Raw genomic sequence first — 27,984 nt, 5'->3', positions numbered from 1 at the left:
CATAACCCTCCTTGTGACGTATTTGGGTAATAAACTAAATGTATCAAAACATTTCAGTCCAACTTACTGTCAACTCGACGACGCGCTTTAGAATCAAAGATTGACTTTGAATTATGCCTTATTTTACAATTCACATTGAAAACAATATGACTTGCTTGAGCTTATTCGACTTTTTCACAAAAATAACAAATATTCAAGAAGAGATTACAAAATTTTTGCAGCGGCTGACAGATTTCATAATTTTCTTTGACAGGTGACAATTAAACCATAGACAATTGCCATATGAAAAACACACTTTTCCAATATTTTTGTTTGCCATGAGATTCTGGTACACCTATATGAAAAAATATCGGATATTGTTTAAACCATAAGGCTTATGAACATCACTATGTGCCAACCAGAGACAAATCTGCCAAACAATAGACAATTGATGGCGACAACCGGAAGATTTTTCGTCCGTCATTTTTGATCTATAGATTTTACAAATTGCTAATTTTTCGTAAATATTATTTGATTTTTGGTGCCTTTTGCCGTTAAATACTTGCGGTTTATTTGTATCGCCTTGTAATCGTCACACATTTTTTATTGGAACGTGAGTATCTTGTATAATTCCTGTGAATGCTAGCATAATCCGATGTGCCGTGGGTCTGTATGACGAAGCCGCTAGTCGGCTATCATGTCATGTTATTGTCGCCGTATTAAACCGAGACGCTGTCGGTGAACCCTGCAGTTATAAATATCTCTGTTTCATTTATGAATGTATAATTTTTGCATGCCGATTTGGTGTCACTGATTCACGTAAAGGGCGGATCCTGCAGCGTGTTTCTAGAAAATTGCACTACAGAATCTCATTATAAACAGGATCTCAGTATCGCCGCCTTGTTAAATTCGACAGTTTCTTCTAGGGAGTCCTAGATTTTTTTTTAGGTTATACCCAAAGCTCTGGGGGGCATTAATTTTGTTGTAAAACCTACAAGATGAGTAATATTTCAGTTTAAAATGTCTGGAGAGCCCGAAGTTGCTCGTACTCCTGAGGAGGAGGAGACTGAGGAAGAAATCAAATCCACTTACAAACCTCCTCCGGAAAAGACGATTGAGGAGATCCTAGCCGCAGACCAGGAGGATGAGTCGTTGAGGAAGTACAAAGAGGCATTGCTGGGCCAGGCACAAAGTGGCACTGTTGTTGTTGGTAAGTGATAGTTGGTACTTAAGATGTAATGAGTATTACTTATGAATATGGATAAAGCTAGCCATATTGTTGGTTGAAATATACCTACTCAAGTCAAGAATACTTATTTGGCGTAATAACCCCCATGTTGGTATCCGCTGAAATCCAGCTTCGTGACTTGATGACTTGTGTCATGTCACGATTTTCGCTGAGTGGGTGCCTTTTCAGCATGGCTCAGTAATTTAACCTCTGTACATGTATGCACATAAATGTTAATGCTGAATAAAGGTATTCTATTCTAAGATATTTCATGTTGTAGATAAGACATTATTGATTCTTATTTACCATAGGATTTTTTAAATGAGACAAGATTTTGAGTATAATTCTGAAATCTTGTTGGATTCTATTTTTTTCTAAGTATTAGCTATAATAGCTATTAGTTTGCTTGCATTCAGGTACATTTATCTACTGCATAAAAAATACCCAATATTGTTGAATGTAAAATTTATTCATACTAGATAAGGCTAGTATGTGCTATGCTTACTAACTTTGCCCTTTCTTGTATAAACAAACATTATTTTCCAGAATAATCCAATAAGTTTCACCATTTGCTATCAGGCAGGCAACTTTATCTATAACATATCTGCCACTGATAGGCAGTCGTGATAAGCGCCAGATAACTCCGGATAGAGTAATCCATGTGTGATCTAATTGCCTATGAGAATTTATCTTATTTACAAACCATAAATGACGAGTTTAATATTAGTAGCTGAGAGTAGATTGGATTAAATTATAATTATCTACTGCAAACAAGTTTAATTTGTTTATGTAATACAGCACAATGTCAATTTTATTGACTAATTGATAGGTCAATGAAAATTTTTTTTATTGATTTTTTAATTTTTATTATCAATGAACGATACTTGTTGTAGTTGTTGATAACAATGCATTTAATATAATGAACTTGTTAATTATGAACACATAAACAAACACACTGAATAGTCAAATCAAATAGTTTATTCAGTACATAGGCTTTCCAGGGTGCTTAAACACGTCCTAAATGTAGCTTGCCCTACCGTCACTTCAGGACAACATATTGTAAGTCAAGGTCGGGCCTTTGAACCATCATTAATTTAATTAGACTGCTAATTATTAAATCTAAAGCCTTCAAAATGAATCTCTAGCTCGTTAGTTACACCCATGGTCCGGAGATAGATAGTTTCATCCACAAATATGTGCACCACCATTCTTCCGCTAATCTTTGAGTGTTATCTGTACACGCTAAATTATCCATCAGTGCACATGCACACTACAATAATGACGCTCGGATTGCTCGGATCAAACTCCCCGCGCCACGCGCTTCCCCCGACCAAAAATTGGTGCGGCGCGTCGTCGTGGATGAAACGATCTATAACAAATGAATTTTCCTCAGATGTCAACGACCCACGGAAGGTGATAGTGAAGAAACTGGCCCTCTGTGTGGTCGACCGGGACGATCTTGAGCTGGACCTGACTGGTGACCTGACCAACCTCAAGAAACAGGTAAGGAAGATTGTTGTTTATTCGTACTGGTAGAGTTTGAATACGTGTTGGCAGGGTAAATGGTGTATTATTTATGAAAATCTTTGGTTTAAATAGTTTTAAGTAGCTAATCTTTACCATAAGGTTTGCATTGATATCATATTGACGAGAGATTCAGAGAGTCCATACATCCAGTATTCTGGTAATTAAAATCTATTGATGATTGGGTGAGTGCCGCAATTTATGACTATTGTCAATAATGATGGTGAAAGAACCAATAGATTTTTTGACCTAGTTCTAACGTAACCAAAGTTCAGTCAATTTTTTTTACTACGCCATTTGATTTCAATCACAAAAGTAACTAATTGATTTCTGTTCTTGAATCTAATTGGTTTTTTGAGACAAATGATTCAATTATACAGCACCTGCGCCACAACAAACAATGTTATCAATATCAATGAGCATTATCATAAAATACATATTTAACTGTTAGCGACGTCGACCAAGGAAATACGCTAACTTATTAATTAGAATCGATTAGCAACGTTAACAGTCAGATAATGTTGTAAAATTATCAATTAGAGTCGATTAGAGATAAATTACATTCCATCTCTTTCTCACATTATCTGTCATCTCGCTTGCACATCAATTACTCTTCCACACACTTCTGGAATATTCGAGAGAAAAAGAAACGGGACGGCAACATCGGACCTCTCGCTTCGAACATTCCAGAATTATGGTCCAGAACATGAGAGACAGAGACAGGAATATCGGGAGAGAAAGGGATGGATATAGCCCGGGGCCCTATAAATACGGAGCGAGGCGCTCCGGGAGACAAGTTTAAGTTTATTTGATGTTATGTTCAGTTCAGAGAACAAGTGCTCCAAGCAACAAGTGATCTGAAGAAGCAAGAACTGAGAAAAGGAAGCGAATAATAAACGCGAGAAGTCTCAGCAAGTGAAATAGTGGTTTTATTCCTGCAAGTAGCACCTACTACGCCTGACATAGTAAGGGCAAGCTCTCAACGGCAGTCATCATCGTCCGGTCAGCGCTCTCGAACACACACAAACGCATACAGTCCACTGCAGTCCACCACATTTTCCTGGTCCTTCGAGCCGGATCACCACATTTTCCTGGTCCTTCGAGTAGCCGGATTACGGGAATAGCGAAGATGCCTGTCACCAGGTCGGAGAAGCTACGAGGTGCCGCCGCCGCGGCTAGCGCCGCCGCCGCAGGGAGAATTACGTCGCCGCCGGTTCATGGAGGAAGTACTCCGACGGAAACCACGGATACTTCATCAACGCTGACCCCGTATCCCGCCGGGGGCGCGTCCTCACCGCGCATCGCCAGGGACCACGCCGCGCCGGCTGTTAGCACCCGGGTTATGGGAGAGCCCGGCGTGCATTTGGGAAGAGGGGAACCAGCACCGCGCTCCTACACAGAGGAGATAACCGCCGACGTCACGAAGCCACACGAAGCACTAAGGGCCCGTATCGCGGAAGCAGAGAAGAGACGTGCCGCCGCCGCCGCCTCCACGCCCACCGCGGTCAATGTTGCCGCCGCCTCCGTTGCCGCCGCCAACGCCGCCGCCGCGACCCCCGCGACTACGGTGACCACCGTGCCGACTGTTGAAGGACAGTACGCGCCACCCACGCCGCAAGTGCATGAACAAACGCCGCGACTGTCACGAGTGAATCAAGACACGCGCTCCGTCCGCTCGTCAAGAAGAAGGGCAGAAATAGAGGCCAAATTAAGAGTGGCCCGCCAGGAACTGGAAGTTGCCAAAGCGGAATTGGAGTTGGCCCAATTGGATTCCGACATGGAAGAGGATCCAGAAGAAGTGCAATACAGGCAAATGCAGATCGAAGATTGGTCGAACCACTCGAGCATCATCGCCGAGAAGGTACCGCCGAAACCACAGCCGCTACCGCCGCCGCCGCAAGTTCTACCGCCGCCGCCGCAAGTTCTACCGCTGCCGCCGCCGCCGCCGCCGCAAGTGTTGCAGCCGCCGCCGCCGCCGCCGCAGCCACTACCTTCGGAAGGGAGGACCGATATTCAAGAATTGGCCATGGCTATCACCAAGCTGTCACAGAGGGCAGAAGGTGGCCTCACAATGCAACTGGTCGACCTCCCAAGTTTCAACGGCGCATGTGAAGAATGGCTCGCGTTCAGAAGGTCATATGAAGACACCGCGCGCTCCTTCACACCGGCACAGAATTTGGTGCGACTTCGAAGGTGTCTCCAGGGGCACGCGAGGGAGGCAGTCAAGAGCCTCCTGTTCACCGCCGAGGATCCGGAAGAGCTGATGAAGAGCCTGGAGGTCCGGTTCGGCAGACCTGGAGCCATAGCCCTGGCGGAGTTGAAGAAGATGGAAAGGCTGCCAAGGGTCAACGAGTCATCAGGGGAGATCTGCATGTTTGCCAGCCGAGTCCGCAACGCCGTAGCCACCATCAGGGCGCTCGGAAAAACGGAATATTTGTGCGCACCCGGGGCCGTGGAGTGTCTTATTGAGAAGATGCCGCCAACAATGAAGTCTCGGTGGCTGATGTATCAACGTGAGCGCCGGGCAGAGGGAAAACCAGCGCTCGAACTCATGTACGACTTCATGGAAGTTGAAGCAGAAATGAACAGCGACTACGCTCCCCCAGAAGTGTCCTGGGACCAGAAGAGGAACATGTTCAAGAGGCCGGTCCACCACGTCCCACAAGCAGAGGAATACTACGAAGATCAGAAGACCGACGTGAAGAAGTGCCCAGAATGCCGAGAAGATCACTGGCTGTACGAGTGCAAGAGGTACAGGGAATCCAGTGTAGACGGAAAATGGGAAATGGCAAAGAAGGCAAGAATGTGTTTCAAATGCTTGCGCTTCAAGCACGCTAGGAACACATGCCGGGCACAGCCGTGCAAGAAGTGCACGAGGTGGCATCACACCAGTCTTCACTCGGAGAAGTCCGCAGCGGCGAAAACTCAAGAGAAGCCCGCCGAAGGAGTTGTGTCGTCAGTGCACGTCACGAGCTGCGGAAGGACCTACTTGAAGATGACGCCGGTAAACCTCTACGGGCCCAAGGGGACAGCAAGAGTGCTCGCGCTCCTGGACGAAGGATCCACCATCACGCTGCTGGACTCATCAGTAGCAAAGAAGATTGGGGCGCAAGGGAAGCCGGAAGCCATCACCATAGAGATGGTCGGGGGGAACGGAATGGTGAAAAGCAACTCTCAGAAGATCAACATGAAGATCAAGGGGGTCCATTGTAGAAATAAACTCAACATAGAAGCGAGAACTATCGACAACTTGAAGCTGACGAAGCAAGGTGTCGAAGAAGGAATGCTTCAGAACTGGAAACACCTGAAGAAAATTAAGAAGAAGCTGGTCTACAACAAAGAAGTACCTAGACTTCTGATTGGGCAAGACAATTGGGGGCTGATAGTCACACGGAGACTACGCAGAGGGAAGGCCTCCGAACCAGTTGCCTCTTTGACCAGCCTTGGATGGGTTCTTCATGGATGCAACACTGGAGGAAGTGATCCAGTGAAGTTAGTGCACCACAGCAGACTAGTAGAAGATGGAACGGAAGCCTTGGTTCACCGACACTTCGAGAAAGAGGACATCGGAGTGGAACCACGTCGGCCATGCAGCAGCGCCGACAAACCGGCTCGCAGTGTCCTGAAGAAGACCAACAGAGGGCATCAGGCGCACCAGCGTCCCATCAAGAAGAAGTTGGATGATCATCACACCAGGATGTTTGAACATGGGAGGTGCCTAGGAAAGAAGGGTCCGCACGGTGAAGACGACACTAATAGCCGTCCTGGAAGAAAAGACATCACCGGAAGAAGTCCTGCACACGCTCCTCCTCGAAGCAGAACACATTGTGAGTTCGCGTCCACTTACCTGTATCAGAGCGGATCCCAACGACGAAGAAAGACTCACGCCGAACCACTTCCCGAACGGAAGATCCTGCGAAGCAATGGCGCCGGGCGTGTTCAAGGACTGCTACCTCATCGAGAAGGCGAAGACGGATCACTTCTGGCAAAGGTGGCTGAAAGAGTACCTGCCAACTTTGATGCCAAGGAAGATAGCCGGCCGGGAGACAGAAGACCCTCAAGTCGGCGACGTCGCCTTGAGATTCGACGCAACGCCACCAAGAAACTCTTGGCCACGAGGGAAAGTACAGCGGGTATACCCTGGACCGGACAGAAGAAAACGAGTCCTCAACGTGCGAACACCCGGAGAGTGCTACGGCGACCGACGCGACGAGTGGTAGTCCTGGTTCCTGCCAAGACGTCGCATCCGGAAGAGAGAGTGCTTCGCACTGCGGGGGAGATTGTTAGCGACGTCGACCAAGGAAATACGCTAACTTATTAATTAGAATCGATTAGCAACGTTAACAGTCAGATAATGTTGTAAAATTATCAATTAGAGTCGATTAGAGATAAATTACATTCCATCTCTTTCTCACATTATCTGTCATCTCGCTTGCACATCAATTACTCTTCCACACACTTCTGGAATATTCGAGAGAAAAAGAAACGGGACGGCAACATCGGACCTCTCGCTTCGAACATTCCAGAATTATGGTCCAGAACATGAGAGACAGAGACAGGAATATCGGGAGAGAAAGGGATGGATATAGCCCGGGGCCCTATAAATACGGAGCGAGGCGCTCCGGGAGACAAGTTTAAGTTTATTTGATGTTATGTTCAGTTCAGAGAACAAGTGCTCCAAGCAACAAGTGATCTGAAGAAGCAAGAACTGAGAAAAGGAAGCGAATAATAAACGCGAGAAGTCTCAGCAAGTGAAATAGTGGTTTTATTCCTGCAAGTAGCACCTACTACGCCTGACATAGTAAGGGCAAGCTCTCAACGGCAGTCATCATCGTCCGGTCAGCGCTCTCGAACACACACAAACGCATACAGTCCACTGCAGTCCACCACATTTTCCTGGTCCTTCGAGCCGGATCACCACATTAACTTTAAACATATTGATAATTTTGTCCTTATCTCTACATTGAATAATAATCGTGCGTGCATAAATAATATAATTGAAACAATATTTATTATTTTGGAATGCCAATCACATAAAATTGCAGCCAAGGTTTGCGCTGCGACCTTAATTTACTGGGGAACAAATATCGGGTTAACATTTGTATAGTGAACTAGCTGTGCCCGCGACTTCGTACGCGTGAAAATAGTTAATTTAAGGCGATGTTGTTGTGTCGATAAAATTAAAACATCACAACATCGCCTTAAATTATCGCTAGCCCTATCCCAAACACACTGTATAATGTTTCCCTATTTTGCAACATTTTTCTTCACTGCTCCGCCGCTATTGGCTTTAGTGGTATATAGCCTAAAGCCTTCCTCGTTATATGGGCTATCCAACACAAAAACAATTTTCCAAATCGGACCAGTAGTTCCTGGGATTAGCGCGTTCTAGCAAACAAACTCTTCAGCTTTATAATATTAGTGATAAGTAGATTAGTATAGATACGAGCCTTCGATCAATCATGTTTCAATAAGTATCTTCTAATGTCATAGTTTTGTATGACTCAGTGCATTCACATCTGAACCTGCGACCTTGCTACAATGTCTAGCACTGTCCTGACGTCACGCACTTGCCAATAGTTCAATGAACTGGCAAAGATTCGTCCTAACAACAAAACAAAAGTGTTCTCGACGAAAAATGTGTTCCATTCTGTGTCGATTTGTTTATTTGTTCACAAACCAGTTCGTGACCGTTTATTTCAGATCTGTATTTAAAAAGTAATGTGAGTTATTAGAAATAACAATTTTGTAGAGTAGGGATAAAAGAGCGTGAAGCTGGTTTACTTATTCATTATTTTCATTCAAAAAGCATTTTAATCTGTAATCGCTTCGATATTTCCTTAATTCGTTTTAAAACAGTAGAGTAGGCAGATAGCAGTAGGAAGCAACGTTGTCAAAAGGTTCTGAAACGCACTGCACTTCTCTGACTTCCAAAGTGATAAAAGATATATCAATATTTCGCAGAATGCCGGATTATGCAACTTACAGTTATTCAGAGCGTATTCTAGCGCCAATTCCATTTCGTAATGTTTGTTGTAGATTGCCGTATCTATCAGCTCGTGAAATTCAGAAATAAGTTTTGACAAAGATTTAATATCCCTAATTGATATCATAATGATATCTCCCTTTCGCCAGTTATTTTGATTCACTGCCATAAAGCCATTTTATAAACTGCATATCCTCGTATGACCTGTGGTCGCTGTTTGGGTGACCTTTCCTGTCAAAACCCCAATCACAATTCCAATGTAATCTTCCGAATCCGTCGGTTGACATCCTTGATTTTTATCGGACAGCTGAGTGTCAGCCCTAGTTCACTCGGACACGTCATAGGTACATGCTTAGATTAATAAAACCTAGATGGATAGTCTTCATACAAACGCTTCGTCAAGAGTGAGGCAAAAATCTTATGTCATTAGTGTCAATTTTGTTGGGGAGTGTAGACAGTGAAGGCGATTTTCCCGAAAGTAGGGAAATTTTTAATACGTTTTTAATAATTTTATAATTAACAAAAACAAAACGCATCATGTACTTACTTATTTATTGAATTCAAAGTACCTACCTAATAACAATAAGATAAATCGACTTCAAAGTCTCGATTTCATAAAAAAGGAAGTGTATTTGTACGGCGAACAATTGGGAAATACATTTTCTTGTTACTGGTATCATTCCCGTATTTAATTTTTGAAAGCCAAATTCAAGCAAAATACGCGTCGAATCGTAGTACTTACTTATGAAATGTAACACTGGTCACTTTCTTTTGTTTTTCTGATGTATTTTAGACACCCTTTCACAGCACAAACCGTTTTAATTAATTAAAATTCGTCCGACGTGTTTACCAATTTTTCAATTTGACAGTTCATGTGACGTTTACGGGTAAGCCGTGCCGGCTCCCTAAAAACTGCCTCACCTTTCGTGCACTGACTATCTATCTAGGTTTTATTAATCTAAGGGTACATGACATATCACACTGAGCGGCGGCAGTTGATTGAAGAGTCAGCCAACCAAACAGGTGACAGCGATATTGGATAGTACAATTTTATCTGAACACGGAAACTGTGGATACGTTCCTGAATGTTTTACTTTAATTAATTGGGTATATTTTTTTGTAAATACATGCTGGGCTAGGATTGCCTAGGATGCGCGCCATGACGACAATTTTAGACGATAAATGTATAGGCTTATCTTGAAAAGTAGATAAAATTATCGAATAGGCCATACATTTGCCTCGATATAAGTTTATTATGACGAGCTTCATAAGCCTACAGGTATTGTAGAATAGAAATTATATCACAGGCGATAGATATTTTATACCTACACTTGACCCGAAACTCGAAATAAGAACTTTCATTTCTGAAATTCGCAATTCCTGCAGAATGTTCGGTGCTGTTGATCAAGCGTTGCTATTTGCCGGCTTGGATACGGCCGAGTGCTCGTAACTTTTTGATTTATCGCATGCAATACTTTGCTAACTACTCAGAATTACATTTACTGGGCAGTAACTGCGTGACCATTTTAAGGGTCTTGAAATGATCCCAATTATTGTACACACGACAGCACATCAGGCTACCCATTTTTGTTGCAAACTCGCCCCTATTAGAACTGCACAAGAACCCACAGTGGTTACGTTGACGTGCCGTCGTCCCAACGTAGGTTTTTAAAGTGAAAAAGAATTGTCTGAGTAATACGATTTCGGTAGCTGGTCCAATATTGCAGCAGATGGTGTACTTATACGGATTTGAAAGATCGACAATGTAAGGACATTGTCTTTTTCCTCCCTAATGTTAGACTTGCTTATTCTGTTTCAGGATGAGGAAAACAGTTCATAGCATTATCAATTTTTGCTCCCATTGATTTATAGCTAGAGCAATTAATTTATGGTATGCGGTGCGTGCGGTTCATATAGCGTTTCCTGACAAATGCTGTTTGAAATGTTAAGTGCTTACTGCCTACCTCGAAATGAAACTAACTTATAAAGTTTTGGTTCTTCGTCCTGCGCTGTAAAGTCACTCACTACGTGTTCCTGTCAATTTATCCCTTATTTTCTTCTTTAATAAACGCCGTCGATTTTCCGTAAATGCAAACAAAAAATTTCAGATATTTCGCATATTACACAAGTATTTCGCTTCAGTGACAGGTGTGCCCTATGCATCATCGTCCCATCTTGACCATAAAGTGGGCAGCGCAATTAGCACGATACGATACGTTGGCGACCCGCCAGCGCGCTGTTGCAGGAGCAATTGGTGGCCTTTGCACATACAAGCTTTCATTCAAGCTAAGAAAAAGAATTGGATTTCATTCAGTAGAGTATTTGTTACAAACGGGCGAATATATCCCTACCACGCTGTAGCAGGAGAAAAAGCTTTTGGGCACACTTATTGAAGCTCATAAAAAGATATGGATTTCATTTATTCGTTAGAGAACTTGTTATAAGGATATCAAGATTATCCTCAGTCTGCTGTAACAGTGTTTGCCTTGTACATATTTATTAATTCAAGTTGGAAGCACCTCTTTAGGAGTGGGTTCGCCAGAGGGTTCAGCGATCGATGGGGATCGAACTGGAATCGGCAGTCCGACTCCGAAACCTTTGGGATTTTGTCCCCAATAACGAAAGAACATTAGTGGTACCAACCAATGCTTAGATATCAATCATAATGGACGTCCAAGTTTCATTGCGCTATTACTGTTTGTTACCCATAAACTTAGCGAGCCTGTTCGGTCCCCGCCATTCACAGCTTGGCCCCACTCCAAGTCGACTACATACAGGATGCGCCAGACACACCTTTTGATGGCTACCGGTCGATGAACGGAAAAATAGACGCTCTATGATCTACGTCATAAAGTTTATATTACTCGGCAGCGAAAATAAATTGCGACCATTGTTATTGTAACAACTGGTTGCTGGAAATAGGGTATTTTTGAAGTTCCATGAAAACTAGGTGAGTATGGTGGCGTGTGTTTTTACAGTGCGCAATGTATTTCGTCTTCTATCGTATGTATCTTGAGCCAAGCCAACAGGCCACAACCCTAGTGTCTAAAACTATGAATCACCGTTAAAAGTGATCATCTGACAATCGGCAACGACTTGCTATTCAAAGCAATCAGGTTGTGTGTGACATCTGGGAATCACACCTAGAACCACACTAGTCGAGAGATCTTGTTCTTGCAATAGTAACACCGAGGCGTGTTTTAAATGCATATTACGTTGTTGGAGAATCAGAGACTTCGAACTCTCTGATTCAACTGGCTGGCTTTATGGAGCCAGTACATGATGCTATAAAGTTTTATGCACCACATTTCTGGTTAAAGAAAATGTTGGATGTCTAATTTCTTTCCCACAATATTGATTTTGAAATTTTTCTATAGTCGGCAGCGCTTAAGGAACACTTAACTAAAGAGCAAAGAAAACGCGTCAAAAGAATACCAACCTCGATTTGCATCGTACTATGAATGCAATGAGGTATGATTTACGCGCACCCGGTATAGCGCGGTCTAAATGCAAGCTGAATGGCGATCGAATTAAATCCGTGTCTTCGGTTTATTTATGTTTCGCGTCACATACCCGCGCTATTTTCACCCTTATTGCTAACCGGACGGAGTACAAATTACGTTTTAGGTATTTCTGACATGTCACGCTAACGAACATGCTGTTATAGATAAAGTTTGTGTAGTAAGCTTAAGCCCGAAAACGACATTTAAAACTGCGTGAATTTTAGGTCACTTCCCAAAGATATTGTATTATTTAAAGATATTTGTTTTTCCTATTCATTTATGCCGACATATTGACATGTCAGAGAGCAATAGAGAAACGAATTAAAGGTATCGTTGTAGGGAAGTCCTATCCCATTGATTTTCGTTACAGTCAGCGTCAAATAATTCGTGACGCACAAAGTAGCCAAAAAATTCACAACACGTCTTTGTTACAATTGGAATAAGGTTATGTTGTCAACTTTTTGGTTACTTTGGGTGTCACTTTTGATGCTGACTGTACGTTCGTTATAGGCATTGGCCTCGTAGTAGCACATCGAAAAATATGGCAATCATGTCTGCTCGTACAAAGTGAGCCTTCTTTACTTTACTCCAATATGACACTTCAGTTTCGCCACTGACATGACGTTTCGACGTAGGCAGATGAGCGGTCATTCGACGCAAATCCAGCGTGAAACGTGACGGAGTGAAACATTTGAGGCATTCCCTCTCGTCCCCAATTCACGCTCTTCTGCCCTCATTCCTAATGATGCGTGAAAACCATGTGTTTCAGCCAGACCCACTTTCAGCTGTTTAAACTCCATTTATCTTGTGACGTCTTTTACATTGCTACTCAAATGTTGAATATGTGAAACAATATTTTAAAGCGTTATTTGTGAATTTTACCACCTTGAACATGAGGTGGGCGGGGTCCCGCTGTCCCAAACCATTTCTCACCCACTAACGGATATCATTCAACCCCTAGCTCTGAAAGAACATAAATGAGAATTCAACAACATTTCGCTTTATCAATTTCAGTTTTTTAAGTTTTAAAAATACTATATGGATATTATAATTTATAGTGACGTAGTCATTGGCATCGCGATCATCTTTCAGTTGATTTCCATTCAAAATCAAAACATTCAAAAGGCAAAAATACAAGTTACTCCAACTAACATAATATGGTCCACTCTCGCCTTTCCAGGTGTTCGTGATAAAAGAGGGCGTACAGTACAGGATAAGGATCGACTTCATCACGCAGCGCGAGATCGTGCACGGGCTCAAATACGTGCAGAAGACGTACCGGCTCGGAGTTCCAGGTAAGAAAATATATTTTTATGAGGCATATGGCTATTATCCGACAAAAAGAAACCACGATAGCCGAATAGTAGAACAGCCGTACTGTACGGCTAGCACGAAAAACTTTCGAGTTCGAATCGTTTGCGTATTCGAATCGCCATCAAAAGATTTAGTACAAAAACTACAACAGCGCTTTTGTGAACATGTCGTAAAGTGAACTTAGCATGAGAAATGGTTGCACGAAACTTATTTTGAGAGTCAAAATTGTCACGTTATCGTTTAATTCGAAGGTTGAGTATCGAATTTGGTCGAATACGCAAACAATTTCAAGACGAAACTTGTTCATGCTAGAGGTACAGTAAAGGGGTCGGACTGGCCGACTCGTCATCCAAGGAACGCGGGTTTGAACCTCCCTTCTCGAATATTGTAGTGAGCCCACTCGGGACACAAGCATATTTAGCTTAGTACGAGGGGTTAAAGGAACTATTAGTAATTTGTGAAAAAAACGAACTAAAAAAAATGTCAACAGACAAAAGCCCAACAGTGTCTTTTGAGGTTCGGTGTTCGATCCTCGTTGTCCAATGGACTAAATGGTGAATCCACTTCCTACACACAGGCAGCTAGAGGAAGCAGCGAAAGATGAATGAGAAGCAGCTAAAGATGCAAGCTTTTCCAAGGATAGAGTATTTGTATTATCAGAGGTGGAATTGTGTAAAGCAATCGTTATCATTTGACAGTTCATAACGTACGATAAAGTCAGTTAAACAAAGCGTTTGACAGAATAATCGTACGTTATGAACTGTCAAATGATTACGATTGCTTTACACAATTCCACCTCTGAGTAGGAAGGGTTTAGTGCATTTGGTGATTTGTACACCAAATTCGTTTAAAAATATCTTAGTAGTCCAATGATGGCGGAGTTCGAACCTGCATTCCTCGGATCTCGAGTCAAACAGTCACCATTGGGATATTGTCGTCTAATATTCTCTAATATTACTGATTTGAAGTTTAAATTTTAATTGTAGAATTAAATAAATAAGTGTAGACTTAAGGTATTGTTGAGTAAGAACAAATAATTAATATAAATCTAATTGATATAAATAAGTCCGTTACATTAATCAGAAACATTCAATAACTATGTTTGTTGAATCAACTTCCTCATACATATAAAATAATAAATTTTTCTTTCCCGCTTCCCTCTGGACAGTGCCCGGTACGTACTATTTATTTGTATTCATAAGGAATATGACTGTGACTATACTACACCCATATAGGTTAAGTTATTGAATACAGACCAATGCTTTGTGGCACGTTTTTTGGTATAATATGCACGCGGAATTTTAATTGTGTTGTAGTTATGAGTTTGTTAGTTTTGGAGGCCAGGTATGACCCAATTGAAACAATTAAAACATTACAGGCATTTTTAAGATTGGGCCAATCAAATAACAGAGCATTTTAGGTGTACATTTTAGGCGTAGTAATATTTATTTCGGCTAAGCCCACAAATTGCCATTTTGTAAATCTTTAAGGCCCATAGATTTAAGATTGTGGCCAAAATATTGAAATAAGTCCAATGTTTTGACCCTATGCTTGATTTTGAATAGAGCTTAGATCTCAGTTTTATGATATGATCCTATGAGCTTAAGGTGTCATGGGTTGCGCGACCTGTTATTTGCCTATGATCGCGCCGGCGATGGCGATCTGTACGCGTTGGTGTGAGCATTAGATAGTTTAGTTTAGTTTTGTAGATGGTTTGCGCCTAGGCGCAAACCATCGATTTTTCGTCGGCCGATAGTTTAGTCGGGCAGTTGATCAGTATGGGCATGTATGGAAGTGCGCACATTACACCGATTTGATTTGGCCGATTCTTCATACAATTTAAAATCGGACACAACTATTGGCCAACTAAAAATCGGTGGTCTGCGCCTAGTCTAAGTTCTTTTTGTAGCCGTAGTCATATTCAGCACTAGCTTATTATCGTATCGCCACAATATCGATTCACCGCATCATTATTTTTCATAGTAACTCATCACCCCCCACCCCTAATCACAGCACAAAACCTCCTTTATTTAACCCACAAAAAAATCCATATCTAACTTTACATTTTCTCAATTCCAGTGGACAAAATGACCCACATGGTCGGTTCGTACCCTCCCAAAACCGAGATCCAATCTTACACCACGCCCCCCGAAGACGCCCCATCGGGTCTGATGGCTCGCGGGGCCTACACCGTCAACAGTCTCTTCACCGATGATGATAAGAACGTTCACCTACAATGGGAGTGGAGCTTCGAGATCAAGAAGGATTGGAAGGACTAAGCAGCGACGATTGGATTGGGCTCAGCAGTGCCATAAGGTATTGGGTTGGGAGTGCGGTTCGTGGATTGGGTAGCCTTTTTTGGTCGGTTGTTAAGTATTTTCTAATGAAAACTGTGGTATATTAGCAATTGAGTTCATATTGAAAGGATTGATCTTGGAGGAATAGTTAAAAAATGAATTCTACCTCTCAAAGAACTCAAAACTCATACAACTCATTTTATTTTTGCAAGTAAGCTTTTCAAAAGCACTTTTACACGTCCCAGTATTAACCCTATCACTGCTACGGGTCAATAAATGGGCCAGTGCTGACCGATTGGCGTGTTTGTATAATGGTACTTTTAAAAGTACATAACTTCAACTCAGTGCCTTTTAGCCTCGAAAATAATGTACATTTTCGTGTGTAGATTTAACGCATTGAACACACGCAAAAGCGTCGACTAAGCGACACCACTCTGTTATCTAAAGTTATCTTAAACAATCTTTTTTCGTCACAGCTATGGTGTCATGCTAGTAGTGTGTTGCTTCCAAACCATTATGGTGAGATGCTGTATCGTGTGCATGGGGCTTAAGATCACGGGTCGTACACGTTGACAGTTCAAATATCTCTGACCGACATAAAAAGGCTACCCGTATATTATTGGAAAATCAGTATTAAATCCTATCAAAAATATGATATGGGTGACAATAACCACATTTTTTAAACGGCACCGTTTTGGAGGTGAAGTGAAATTACTTCAAAATTTTGTACTAATATTAGTACACCATAAGAACTGGCACTCCTAACACCTAGATCAGATTCGACAGTTGTTAACCTTCTCACGTTACATGCCTAAGTTGTTGGAAGATTCTTCATCTACCCATCATTGGATTTATTTTATGCTCACTTCAAAATTGTTACATGAAATAAAATTGTACTGTAAAAATTTCAAAATATTTCTACGATATTTTTAAAGGCATGTAGCGTCTTGTGATTATTGAAAATATCAAGCGACTGTTAGGGACCCTGTCACATAACTACTATGTAGTTATGTGACATAAAAGTTACATAATATATTAGGTCCAATCCAGTTTGATAATGTGTCGGGTGGCTGACTGAAATCCGATTGTAACTGACATCTTAGACTTAAGACATTACAGAACCACTACAATTTATTTTCATTACTATTTCTTTTAGTATCTAGAGTACCTACCTAATAGTTGTTTGTATAAATCTATACAATATAAAATATGTCACATGAAATTCAATATAGTGCTAATCAAAGTATTTACAATGATAACTATTTTAAATATGTTTCTATTTCATATGTAAGGTAGCAATATTACTTTTAAAGTGTTTATGCGCTAGTGGTTATACAATCTAAATGTTAGAATGTATATTTCTATAATTTAGAATAGGTTATAGATAACGGATCGGTGTGCGGGAGTGATTTGTACTACATAGAGTACATAATATAAATTGATATTTCACACAGAATTATGTATAAAAGAAATCCTTTAGTATTTCTTATTGTAATGGTGTTTTAAATAATATTATGTGTAAGCTTCCACTCGCCTTATCTTAGCTTTTAAAAAACATTAATAACATATTTACACTATTCTGTGAATCCTAAAGGCGCAGTTAAGCCAAGTGTCCCTTAAAAGTAGACCTTAGCTTTTAAGATATAAGATAATATTCTCACCTCAGCAGGGCTACCCCTTAACGCCGTTTAGGTACGTAGTTTCAGATCTATCTGACCCTGTCGCTCACGTCGACATTTCACTTTACGTGAAAGGGATAGAATATTTGGAATTTCAGATGTTTTGGTAGTAGCCTTGTTCTCATAAAATAGACCAAGCATACAAATATACGTCTGTCTCACTCCCGCAGCCTGTCAGGCCACTGTCAGACACGATGCTACCAGCAGCATTCCTACCGCATTTGAGCCAAGCCGTGAACGCTTGTAGGTATATCCTAGCTCCTCCCGCTAAGCGAGCGAGACCAAGGTCTTCCGTTGCGTTGGCCATTATAACACTAGTTTAACTAAAGTCCGGTCGCCGAGCAGATAGAATTTCGTCCAATGACCCCAAGCTACCTATCCTTATCACTCGCGCGTAATTATATTGCTGTCGCGACAGTGCGACGCGCGGCCGCAGTGAGTTTGTTACACTCGAGCGATAAGGATGGGTAGCTTGGGGTGCTTTTGTACCCTTTGCACCACCGGCCTGCACCACTGGTGGTGCAAAGGGTATTTTTTAATCCCTTTTGCACCACCAATAGTGCCGCCCTACCATTAACTGTAAAACGATTATCTATAATCATATAATATTAATATTATAAAGAGGAAAGATTTGATTGTTTGTTTGTACTGAATAGGCTCCGAAACTACTGGACAGATTTGACAAAATAACATAAAAATTAATAACAACCATTCATACCTACATACAACGAATAATATTCCTAAAGTACCAGGGCAACATAATCATAAAGGAGCTAGTTATATCAAATTCTTCTTGGTTGACCCGAGAAATAAACATGTATCATAAAATAGCTCCTTTATGGTTATGTTGCCCTGGTACTTTATTCGTTGTATGTAGGATGTAGGTCCGGGGTATCGTGGGTCTGAAGTGAAATGTTTATAGGCACTTACACACACACAAATTAAAACTTTTAGGTAGGTTTTGATTTAGTTATAACAATTAAATTATTAAGTATTTTACAGTCTACTACTAGTTTTACAGTCGATGGTAGCACAGCACTATTTGTTGGTGGTGCAAGAGGGATTTAAAAATACCCTTTGCACCACCAGTGGTGCAGGCCGGTGGTGCAAAGGGTACAAAAGGGCTTGGGGTCATTGGACGAAATTCTATCTGCTCGGCAACCGGACTTAACAATATACAGCTATTAGCTGTCTTTGGAAATATATAGCTCTTAAATGTTTCCAACGCAGCGGATGACCTACTCGTAATAGGTACCAAAATCTAGTATTAAAACTATATAAGGGTATTGGTGCACCAAATAAAAGAAATCTATTTTTAATATTTCACATTTTGCTTCAAAATTCAACGGCGGAGGCGTACCGTGGCAATAATTGAAAAGTATCAGTGTATCTAGTTTTTGCTGTTCCCTGTATAAATAGAACTAAGCGGCTACAAAGTACATACGTGTGTTGTTCGAGCTGAATACTCAGTGCGGCTCTAGTGATGTGGATTTGTCGATATCGATGTTTTGGGATATCTGGCAAATTTGATTTTGGCTAATTTAGCACTTTAAAATTTTCTAAAAACTTGCATTTTTAACGTTAAAATATCGATAAATCGATATCATCCACACACTAAAGTTAGATATCGAGATATAAGGCATTTAAGGCTGGATCGCTTTGGCGCGAAGTATCAAGAAGGTGCTCAGTGGACATCACTGGTGCTCTTCTTATTTTAACCTAAAGTAAGGCTTCCCTTTTATAAATTATTATAATTATACTAGTATGTACCCCTTTTTGAATACATTTTTCATGTTGATCAGTCAGTATGGATTAGAGGTGGGCGCCGATATACAAATGGTCGGCGGCGGCGCGCCGACTTTTTGACTTCGGCGGCGGCGGCGTCGGCGGCGTGACCTTGTTTGACCTTTATTCATTAGGTTTTTTTTTAAATCTGCTTTTTTAGTATCTGTCGTCAAGACTAATCAGGTAATTTGCAGTTGGTTGGGGTTTGACACGGTAGAGCCACTGGAGCAGTGGTTTGCCCTAGTAAATTAGCTCTCTTGATCATAGATTCTTTGATATTTGAATAGCGGGTTTGGCTGAGATCAGGTTCTCGTGAATTTGCCGATAAAAGTACCCTTAACATGCATTGAGCTCTTTGGAGGCACATAGTTAATGTTGGATTAGCTGACTGTCATGTCGGTCGAATATGTTCAGATCTGTTTTATTTATTTTTTATTGTCTTTCCATGACATCCTACGGTCCAGGTTTTTAATGCAGGTTGATTGCAGCAATGTGTCGAGGTCTAGATTGACCGAAGGATAAGTTTCACGTCTTAAATGATAATATGGTGAGACTTCGGGGCTTGCTTACATGCGCCACTTGGCCAGCCAAGCATTAGTAGCATTTAGCTGACTTTGCAACAATCTAGTCGCTTTAAGGTCTCAGTTACATTTGAGGAAGGCCGCAGCTTTCTGGTGTCTGGGCTACTTTACCAGTAAATGTTATAGAGTGCCGGACCAAGTACAGAGTCCTGGGGTACTCCAGCTCTGCAGCTAAAAAGAGAAGATTTTGTCACGGAGTTTGATTTAAAACTGTCTGTCACTAAGATAAGACTCCATCAGCAGGTAGTAGAAGTGTGCTGGAAGGTTTTTGATTTCATAGAGTAGTCTAGAGTAGTCCTTTATGCTAAACCCAGCTGAAGCCGCAGCGATAGCAGCCGTACAGGATTCTTTCTTTTCCAAACATTGTACTTATTATGGTTTCAGCCAAAATTCATGATCGGGACATACTATATTACATAGGTCATACGTAGGCAAGGGAATAAACGAGCAAGAATGATTCTTTTCCATAATTTTAACAATACAAATGTCAGATTAATTAAGCGATAAGAGGAGAATTCGTTAGGCGATTTGGCAGCCTTATTATGGATCATTTCCAAAGTTAAGAGACTTGCAGGTTCTCACTCAGTGTGTCATTGTCAAGACCATGGACCGTGCAGCAAATGCAGGTGCTTTACGAGGGTCCATTTTGGCTATTTCTTTAGATTAGGCATCTCTCTTAGCGTTCGTTCGTTTCCGCCGAAAGACGTCCACTGATGGACAAAAACCTCCCCCAAGGATGTCCAAGACTGGTCCTGCGCCGCTTGCATCCAGGCACCTTCCGCAACCTTCACCAAATCGTCGGTCCACCTAGTGGGAGGCCTGCCAACGCTACGTCTTCCGGCTCGTGGTCGCCACTCAAGAACTTTCCTGCCCCAGCGGCCATCAGGTCTACGAGCTATGTGCCCCGCCCACTGCCACTTGATTTTAGCGCTTCTGCGGGCTATGTCAGTCACTTTGGTTCTCCTTTGTCTTTCGTCCTTACTTAGCGTAGTAGGAATCAATCTTCTACTTTGAACTTGAGGAGGGTAAGCGGAAACATGGCGGTCAACTCCTCAGATATTAGTAGATTACAATGGGAAGGACCGAAATCATTCGGATGAATCATCATCATCATCACTAGGAATCAAAGGCAGACATAGCTGCAAGTCTCAGATCAAGTTCAATGCTTGATCTTATTTTTTGGATTGAATTGTAGATTTTTTGAATTATCCGTGTCAATGGGTTTAAATAAACCGGCTTGTCATGTAGCAAAGGTCTGAGATTTTTCTTGTCAGTTCGCACACGTGTATTACCGGACCTAATAAGCGGTAAACACTTTGAGGGAGGTACTTTGTTGCCTTCCAGAGGTTGTGGTTTCTATTTGCATTCTGAGACATATTTGCCAATCTATGTGTGTGTGATTCGTCCAATAGTGTGGGTTGTCTGCCAGATTTTCTTGACAGCAAGAGGGACCTGCGCCTCTCGCGATCAAAGATTTACTAGACCAAGCAGCAACTTGAATAATGTATTGGATTAGCTGTTAATACAGTTAGTATTAAATTATTCAATCAATTTATTAGTATATCAACGGCATTAAGTTCGCCTTGTGTACCAATTTATATGGCATTAAAGAATAAATATTATAGTTAGTTCTTTTGCGTTCGAATCACAAATCCAGAAAGTACAGTATAGGAGAGGAATAAGTTGCTAATAGTTGGTATAGTATCAGTTTCGGCGCGCCGACAGCTGGTCGTCGGCGGCGGCGGCGTGAAAAAATTCGCGGCGGCGGCGGCGCGCCGGCGTGGCGCCCACCTCTAGTATGGATGACTCGGTAAATATAAAACTATGAAATTGAAAGTCTTATGTTTTCAAGATTAGTTTGTATGTATTGTGCTATATTTTATGATTAATTTGTTATGTCACAGCTATGAATGATTTTTATTTCAATAGATGTTTATGCATTGTAATAGTTTGGCCAAAAATAAAGCTTATTTATTCAATTTTATCTTTTATTCCATTTTCCACATTTTATAATTACATTAAACACGGGTCCACTTACAGCTCTGTCAATTAAGTTCTTTGGCTCTATAGGTGCCTTATTAGCTAACAAGACATTTTCATAATAGTACCCGAAAAAATAAAATAATCCAGGTATAGTAGTGGTAGTAAGAAGTTAACGCAAGGAATCCAATTTATAATAAACACAACATTTTCGCTATACTAGCGATGACTCAAGATTTCAATCAAGTAGTTCTGGCATCTGAGCCTCAGACAAAGTTAGAGGCGTTACAGTTTTTCAATATCGCTTCACAGAGCGTAGTAAGGAAGTAACTGAAAACATGCTAGAATAATAAAAACGCCGGAATGAAGCGAACTTGGAATATTATCTGTCGCGAAATTCACTTTGGGCACTCTGGAATCTGTATTTAGCTCATAATCTCCTCTAAGTTGACGTCATAGACTCGGCTGGCGACGCGTTTGCCGCCGCCCGCGTGTTTCTTCAGCGCGATCATGACGCGCTGGTCCGTCTTCCTTGAGGGACAGAAGGCTGTCAGCCTGGTTGGCACGTAGTTGCTGTTGAGTAGCATGAGTGGCATCGCGATGGACATGCAGCCAGTGTCTGAAATAGAGATAAAATCAGCCTGTAGGCCAAGATGCGCGCCGTGATAACTTTTATCGACGTCAATTTGTATGGGCAAAATCGATAAAATGGCGTGATAACCGCCTATCACGGCGCGCATCTTAGGCCTACTGGTTAAGTTGTGCGCCATGATAAAACCTTACCGATGATCTTATCGCGTAAAATCGATAAAAGTTTTTCGTGGTGCGCATCCTAGGCTTAACATGGTCCGCTGGCCAGATTTCATGGCCAATGGATCTTGTAAAATTAAAGAGTCTCCGGCCCGTAAACGGCTTTCCAGCAATGAAAGGCTTCTACAGGGTGTTAGGTAAATGGGTATATGAGCCGACACTAGCCCATGTTAACATGGTCATATAAATGGTATGGTGAAGTCAGAAAATTTATATCTTCATTTTAATTATTTTAATTTGCATACAAATCGGATTTTATAAAATGTATTTTGTATGAAAATTAAAAAAATTAAAATGATGATATCAAATTTCTGACTTCACCATACCATTTATATGACCATGTTAACATGGGCTAGTGTCGGCTCATATACCCATTTACCTAACACCCTGTATAGAAGGATTAGGTTGATATGCAGCCTCGATAAGGATTATAGAATAATAATTTGTAATTTTAGCGTAGTTCAGGTAGGTACCTATCTATACCAGTTAGGTAGTGTGCTTGATATATTTCGCACTCACTATTATTGTAAGGAATTCCGATCTACGAGGGGCGGCTGAAAAGTTTTGAGCCTAGGGTATTAAAAATGCCGATAGAAAAGTATAAAAAATATATTTTTCTATTTAATCTCCCTCTACTACAACGGACTTCTTACATTTGTGTAAAAGAGCTTTTAACCCACTGAAAAAAAATTCGCAATCTTTGCCTTCGAAATGAGCCTTTAACGCTGCCTTAATTTCTTTGTCACTCAAAAATCTTCGTTCCTGGAGGACTTTTTTCCAATTTGAGAATTAGACAAAATAGCTAGGGATTCGGACTAAACTGTGTGGTGGGTGATTAATTTCTTGAAATCCAGTTTTACCCGGGGCAAGTCATGCAACATGCGCGGTGTGCACGGGCGAATTGTCTTGCAATAAAAGATTTCCTTTCGCCAGTTTGCCTCTTAATATTTCAACAACCACTTGACGTACTCTTATCAGCAGTACAGCATAATAATCCCCGTTTATTGTAGTTTTTTTTAAGTAGGTAGTCAATGAATAAAATTCCTCCACAATCCCAAAAATAGTGGCTATGAGCTTGGGTATCGATTGCTCCACTTGAATTTCCGCGGCGGCGTTTTCCCTTTTGAATCCATTGCATTGACTCTTATTTTGACTCTAGATCGTACTGCCGGATCTATTATTTATCAGTCGTGACAATGTGAGAAAAAAAATTGTTAGGATTATGACCAAAGATGTCCTAAAACTCCTGCGAAGTTGTGACTCGACGCTGGCTGTCGAGCGGCGTGAGCATTATTGGCACCCATCGCGCGTACCCCTATTTCATGTGTAAATGAGTATGAAAAATATCGCCAATATGCTCCTTGCTAATGCCTATAGCTTCAGCTATCTGTCACAGCTTAATTCGCTGATCTCTTAAGCAAGATTCTTTAAATTTTCATTATTTTATTCGTTAATGGCGAAATCTGGCCGCCCTGACTTGCGGTCATCTTTTAGCGACTCCCTGCCATGCTTGAACTATCGGATCCAATCTTTCATGATGGCAAATGAAGGCCCAGACTCCCCATAAACTGTAGACATCTCTTCAAATGTTACCGTCAGCTTTTTGTTCCTCTTTTTGAGGAATTTTATGACAACAGTGTACTTCAATTTCGTACATTGCGCGGATGACTGAGACATGATGATGTTTACGGATTAATTACTAAAAGCGTGATGACGCTAATGAAATGAAACTTTGTACATATGCTAAGGAGGTTATTGGCAAATTAATTCAATCAAAATAAAGTCAATAATAACACTTGAACATACTTAGGCTCAAAACTTTTCAGCCGCCCCTCGTATTAGCATTACTTGTACACACAATTACTGCATGACAAGTATGCTTCTTATCTTCATATCATAACTAAGCCTTTAAAGTAGCTTATTATAGAGGTATTTAAATAAATAAATCTGCAGTGGCACTTTTTGATCGGATCGAAAATTAAATCGAATCCGTTCACGGTGCGATGTAACTCCATACAAAAAAAAACGCCGAAGCCAAGGCCTTTCGACATTACAACTGACGTTTTGCCACTTGTCTAGGGGGCGCAGTGGGTCTAGCTAGACAAAGTGCAAATTATAATCGCAAACCAGTCGGAAAAGTGGTCGAAAAGCCCCTTTTTTGTATGGAGTTTTGACGGATTCGATTTTCGATTCGATCAAAAAGTGCGTTTTGTCTAGGGGGCAGGTTTCTACTCAAATTGCAAATTGTCTTACCTGGCACTTTCCTTTTCATGTTGACGTTGTCTATCATGTAGATGCCGCTTCTGCCCAGCAGATTGGTGATGGTCCTGGTGGTGAACTCCCTGGTCTGTTCTGACTCCAGGGTGGGGGCATCCGTGGCCACTCCCACCACGTGGCTTAGGTTTGCAGCAATCCATTCTGCCAGTTCGTAGCTTAAACCTGGAATGAAAAAGTAACTCGGGGTCTTTTAGTTAGAGTTATTATGAACAAATTACAGTAGTACTTTTGTCCCTCCAAGTTAAGATAAGTTCTCGTACTTCCTTGCTCCTTAGGTGGGCTTGTACCTCATATTACCACTGTCGCTATGTGCTTATGTTAGCCTATTGGGAGACACTGGAAGGTGAATTCTAAAATCCCACTTGCCTTGAATCATAATTTTGCTGTGCAAAGATTGGCGATGCCATCCAAGTTGTATCATTATTGGGGCCCAATAGTCCATTTCACCTAACCCCCTTTATCTCCTAGCAGTAAAGATGTCGCTTTATCGTTTACTTTGGATAGATCGATAAATCTATCGAATGTCGACAGCAAAACCTTCGATTTTGCAATTTTCCTTTTGAAACCCAGTGATTAATGAATAACGTAGCGCTTAATCGAAACTCGTAGATAAGGTACAAACGACAGCACATCAAGCTGTAGGTGCACTGCAGTATCTTATTGAGTTGAAATGCTTTATTAATTTAAGGTTGTAATAGGTGCTATATTGAAACGTAAATGTGCTGTCGTCTGGATCTAAGTACCTCTATCTATCTAAGGCGGTTATTACACTGCGCCGCGCTCCGCAGCGGAGCGCGGGGCGACAGATTTAATCAATGTATGCAAGTACCTCAGTTTGTATAGAAAACACGCGCGGCACAACACACTGACAACGCGTCCGCGCGCGTGATTTTTTATATGAAAATCACGCGCTCCGCGGCTGAGCGCGGCGAAGTGTGATAACCGCCTTACCTGGTATCTCACAGACGCAGCTCCTCCTCATATTCTGTTCCTCTTTCCACCCGAACTTGAACAGCAGCAGGGTGGGTTCCTTGGGGTCCGTCTTCAGTGCCATCCACTGCAGGGCCACGTCCAGCGTCAGCACTAGAGATGGGTGCAGCCTGGTCAGCGAACTGACGTCGATGATCGATACTGGAATGACGATTTTACTGATTTCAAATTATCCAACGAGGCTGGTGATAGAGTGCAGCTTCATGAAGTGCAAAAATGTTTTAATATTAAATACCTTATAAGTAGTCTACCAACCGAATTTATGTAAAATATGATGTATGGAACATTTACTGTTTTCCTCTGTTGAAAGGCAATTTTGCATATCATCAGAATTTCTGATACGTACTTTTCTTATTAGATTTGATAATAATCTGTTTAGACTAAGAAATTCTGTTGTTGAGAAAGCTGCTCAATGAGTACACATTCAAATTCAATTGAAATAATTTATTAGACTCTTTTCTGGGTACTTCAGAACATCCCAAATCCTACAGCTTGTCATGCCTTACCACCACGTAGTTAGGTATTTAGGATCAGTTTTAAATAAAAGGTTCATAATTTACATCTCGTCAGAAGAAACTCCATCGGTATGATCGCGGGATGCATGGACCCTGGCGCCGAGTTGGCGAAGTCCAGGTGCATGGCTGTGCCCAGGCCGGGGACGCCGCAGTTGATGCACATCTTCCTGAAAGAATAAGCCTTTGGTTACAACGAGAAACATCATTAATATCGGGCATTTAGTTTCTACTGCAGGAGCACGACCCTCTCTAAGCTGGACAAAGAGCACGCAGAACATAAAAAGGTTAGAAAGTGAACTGTATGCAGAATTTTAAATTTTGTGGTTACACACGCTTGCTGCTACAGGGATCATCGGAGAATTCCACTCAAGATTAAGACTAGGCGCAGACCACCGATTTTTAGTTGGCCGATAGTTGGGCCCGATTTTAATTTGTATGAAGAATCGGCCAAATCAAATCGGCGTAATGTGCGCACTTCCATACATGCCCTGCCCATACTGATCAACTGCCCGACTAAACTATCGACCGACGAAAAATCGAGATGGTCTGCACCTAGGCTAAAACTTACTACACCTACTTGCGAGATTTGTCCGAGTCGTTTTACATTAGCTACTAAACTACAAGTTTTATTTTTAGAAGAGATAAAGAATTTACTCTAAAATGGTCATAGCAAAACAACAACACACACAAATCCGCGCTACATCGGATAATAATGCACACGGGTAGAAAAAAACTGCAAGGCAGAACCTTTGCCATACTTGACGGAAATCACGATTTTGCAGAAAATAAATGATTTAGTAGGTAGGTACTTCAAATTTTTACTGACCAATGTTTCTCCACAGCCGTGTAATACGACGACAGGTCCTTCCAAGTTGTAGCTTTGGTGAGATCCACAACATTGATCATCCCCATACTTTCATCTGATTTCTGATCCAGAAGCACCTTCCCGAAGCACTGTTCAATTAGTACCACGTAAAATATTATTCTGTACATAACTTTTTATTTATTTAACCCTTACTACAGGAATTTTCTTTCATTTCCTTGTGAACTAGATGAGGGTTGGGCCCAAACTAATTTGGTAGAGACAATAGGTTTTTCTTGTTTGTGTTTACCTTTGATTAGGTATCGTCATCAATGCATTGTTATTTGCAGCGGTATTCATAATACCTAAATATCACGCGGATGTTATTGTCTACATCCGTGAAATTATTGTTTTGCTAATAATTTAGGTAGGTATCTAATAGTTATTAATTTCACATTGCCCGGTTGGTAGCGGTCTGTATCCAGCACCTTCCTGTTACTTTTATGAGGCTGAGGCGATCCACCTTTTAGAGAACGTCTCACGCTGCGTTTTCCGGTGCGTAGCAGCAGAGTTTATACAAATGAATAGGTCATCTTCATAGAAACGCACCGACCGCGGTTTGTATGTAAGCGCGCCAATACGTATGCGGCGCGCACGCACACACTGACAAAATTCATCGCAACACCCAGCTAATCCACGCTTATTTTTGTTAAATATTTGCGTTCTTTTGTTAG

General features: G+C 41.4%; 2 protein-coding genes across 2 annotated transcripts; one reads left to right on the top strand and one right to left on the bottom strand.

Annotated features, from left to right (window-relative positions):
* Positions 1 to 409: 409 nt before the first annotated feature.
* Positions 410 to 17,817, top strand: LOC135074376 (rho GDP-dissociation inhibitor 1). The gene is made up of 5 exons (XM_063968642.1): positions 410 to 592; positions 994 to 1,189; positions 2,601 to 2,710; positions 13,401 to 13,515; positions 15,614 to 17,817. Exons 2-5 carry the CDS (start codon positions 1,000 to 1,002, stop codon positions 15,811 to 15,813), a joined length of 615 nt encoding a protein of 204 aa, XP_063824712.1. The 5' UTR covers positions 410 to 592; positions 994 to 999; the 3' UTR covers positions 15,814 to 17,817.
* Positions 17,818 to 22,183: 4,366 nt separating this feature from the next.
* Positions 22,184 to 27,501, bottom strand: LOC135074374 (uncharacterized). Its single transcript, XM_063968640.1, has 5 exons — positions 27,275 to 27,501; positions 26,494 to 26,615; positions 25,895 to 26,074; positions 24,920 to 25,105; positions 22,184 to 22,475 (listed from the first exon to the last, which is right to left on the bottom strand). Exons 1-5 carry the CDS (start codon positions 27,439 to 27,441, stop codon positions 22,282 to 22,284), a joined length of 849 nt encoding a protein of 282 aa, XP_063824710.1. The 5' UTR covers positions 27,442 to 27,501; the 3' UTR covers positions 22,184 to 22,281.
* Between the last annotated feature and the right edge of the window lie 483 nt (positions 27,502 to 27,984).

Source organism: Ostrinia nubilalis, chromosome 9 (assembly GCF_963855985.1).
Source record: "Ostrinia nubilalis chromosome 9, ilOstNubi1.1, whole genome shotgun sequence".
NCBI classification, from domain to species: domain Eukaryota; kingdom Metazoa; phylum Arthropoda; class Insecta; order Lepidoptera; family Crambidae; genus Ostrinia; species Ostrinia nubilalis.
This window is presented reverse-complemented; position numbering and strand designations above follow the sequence as displayed.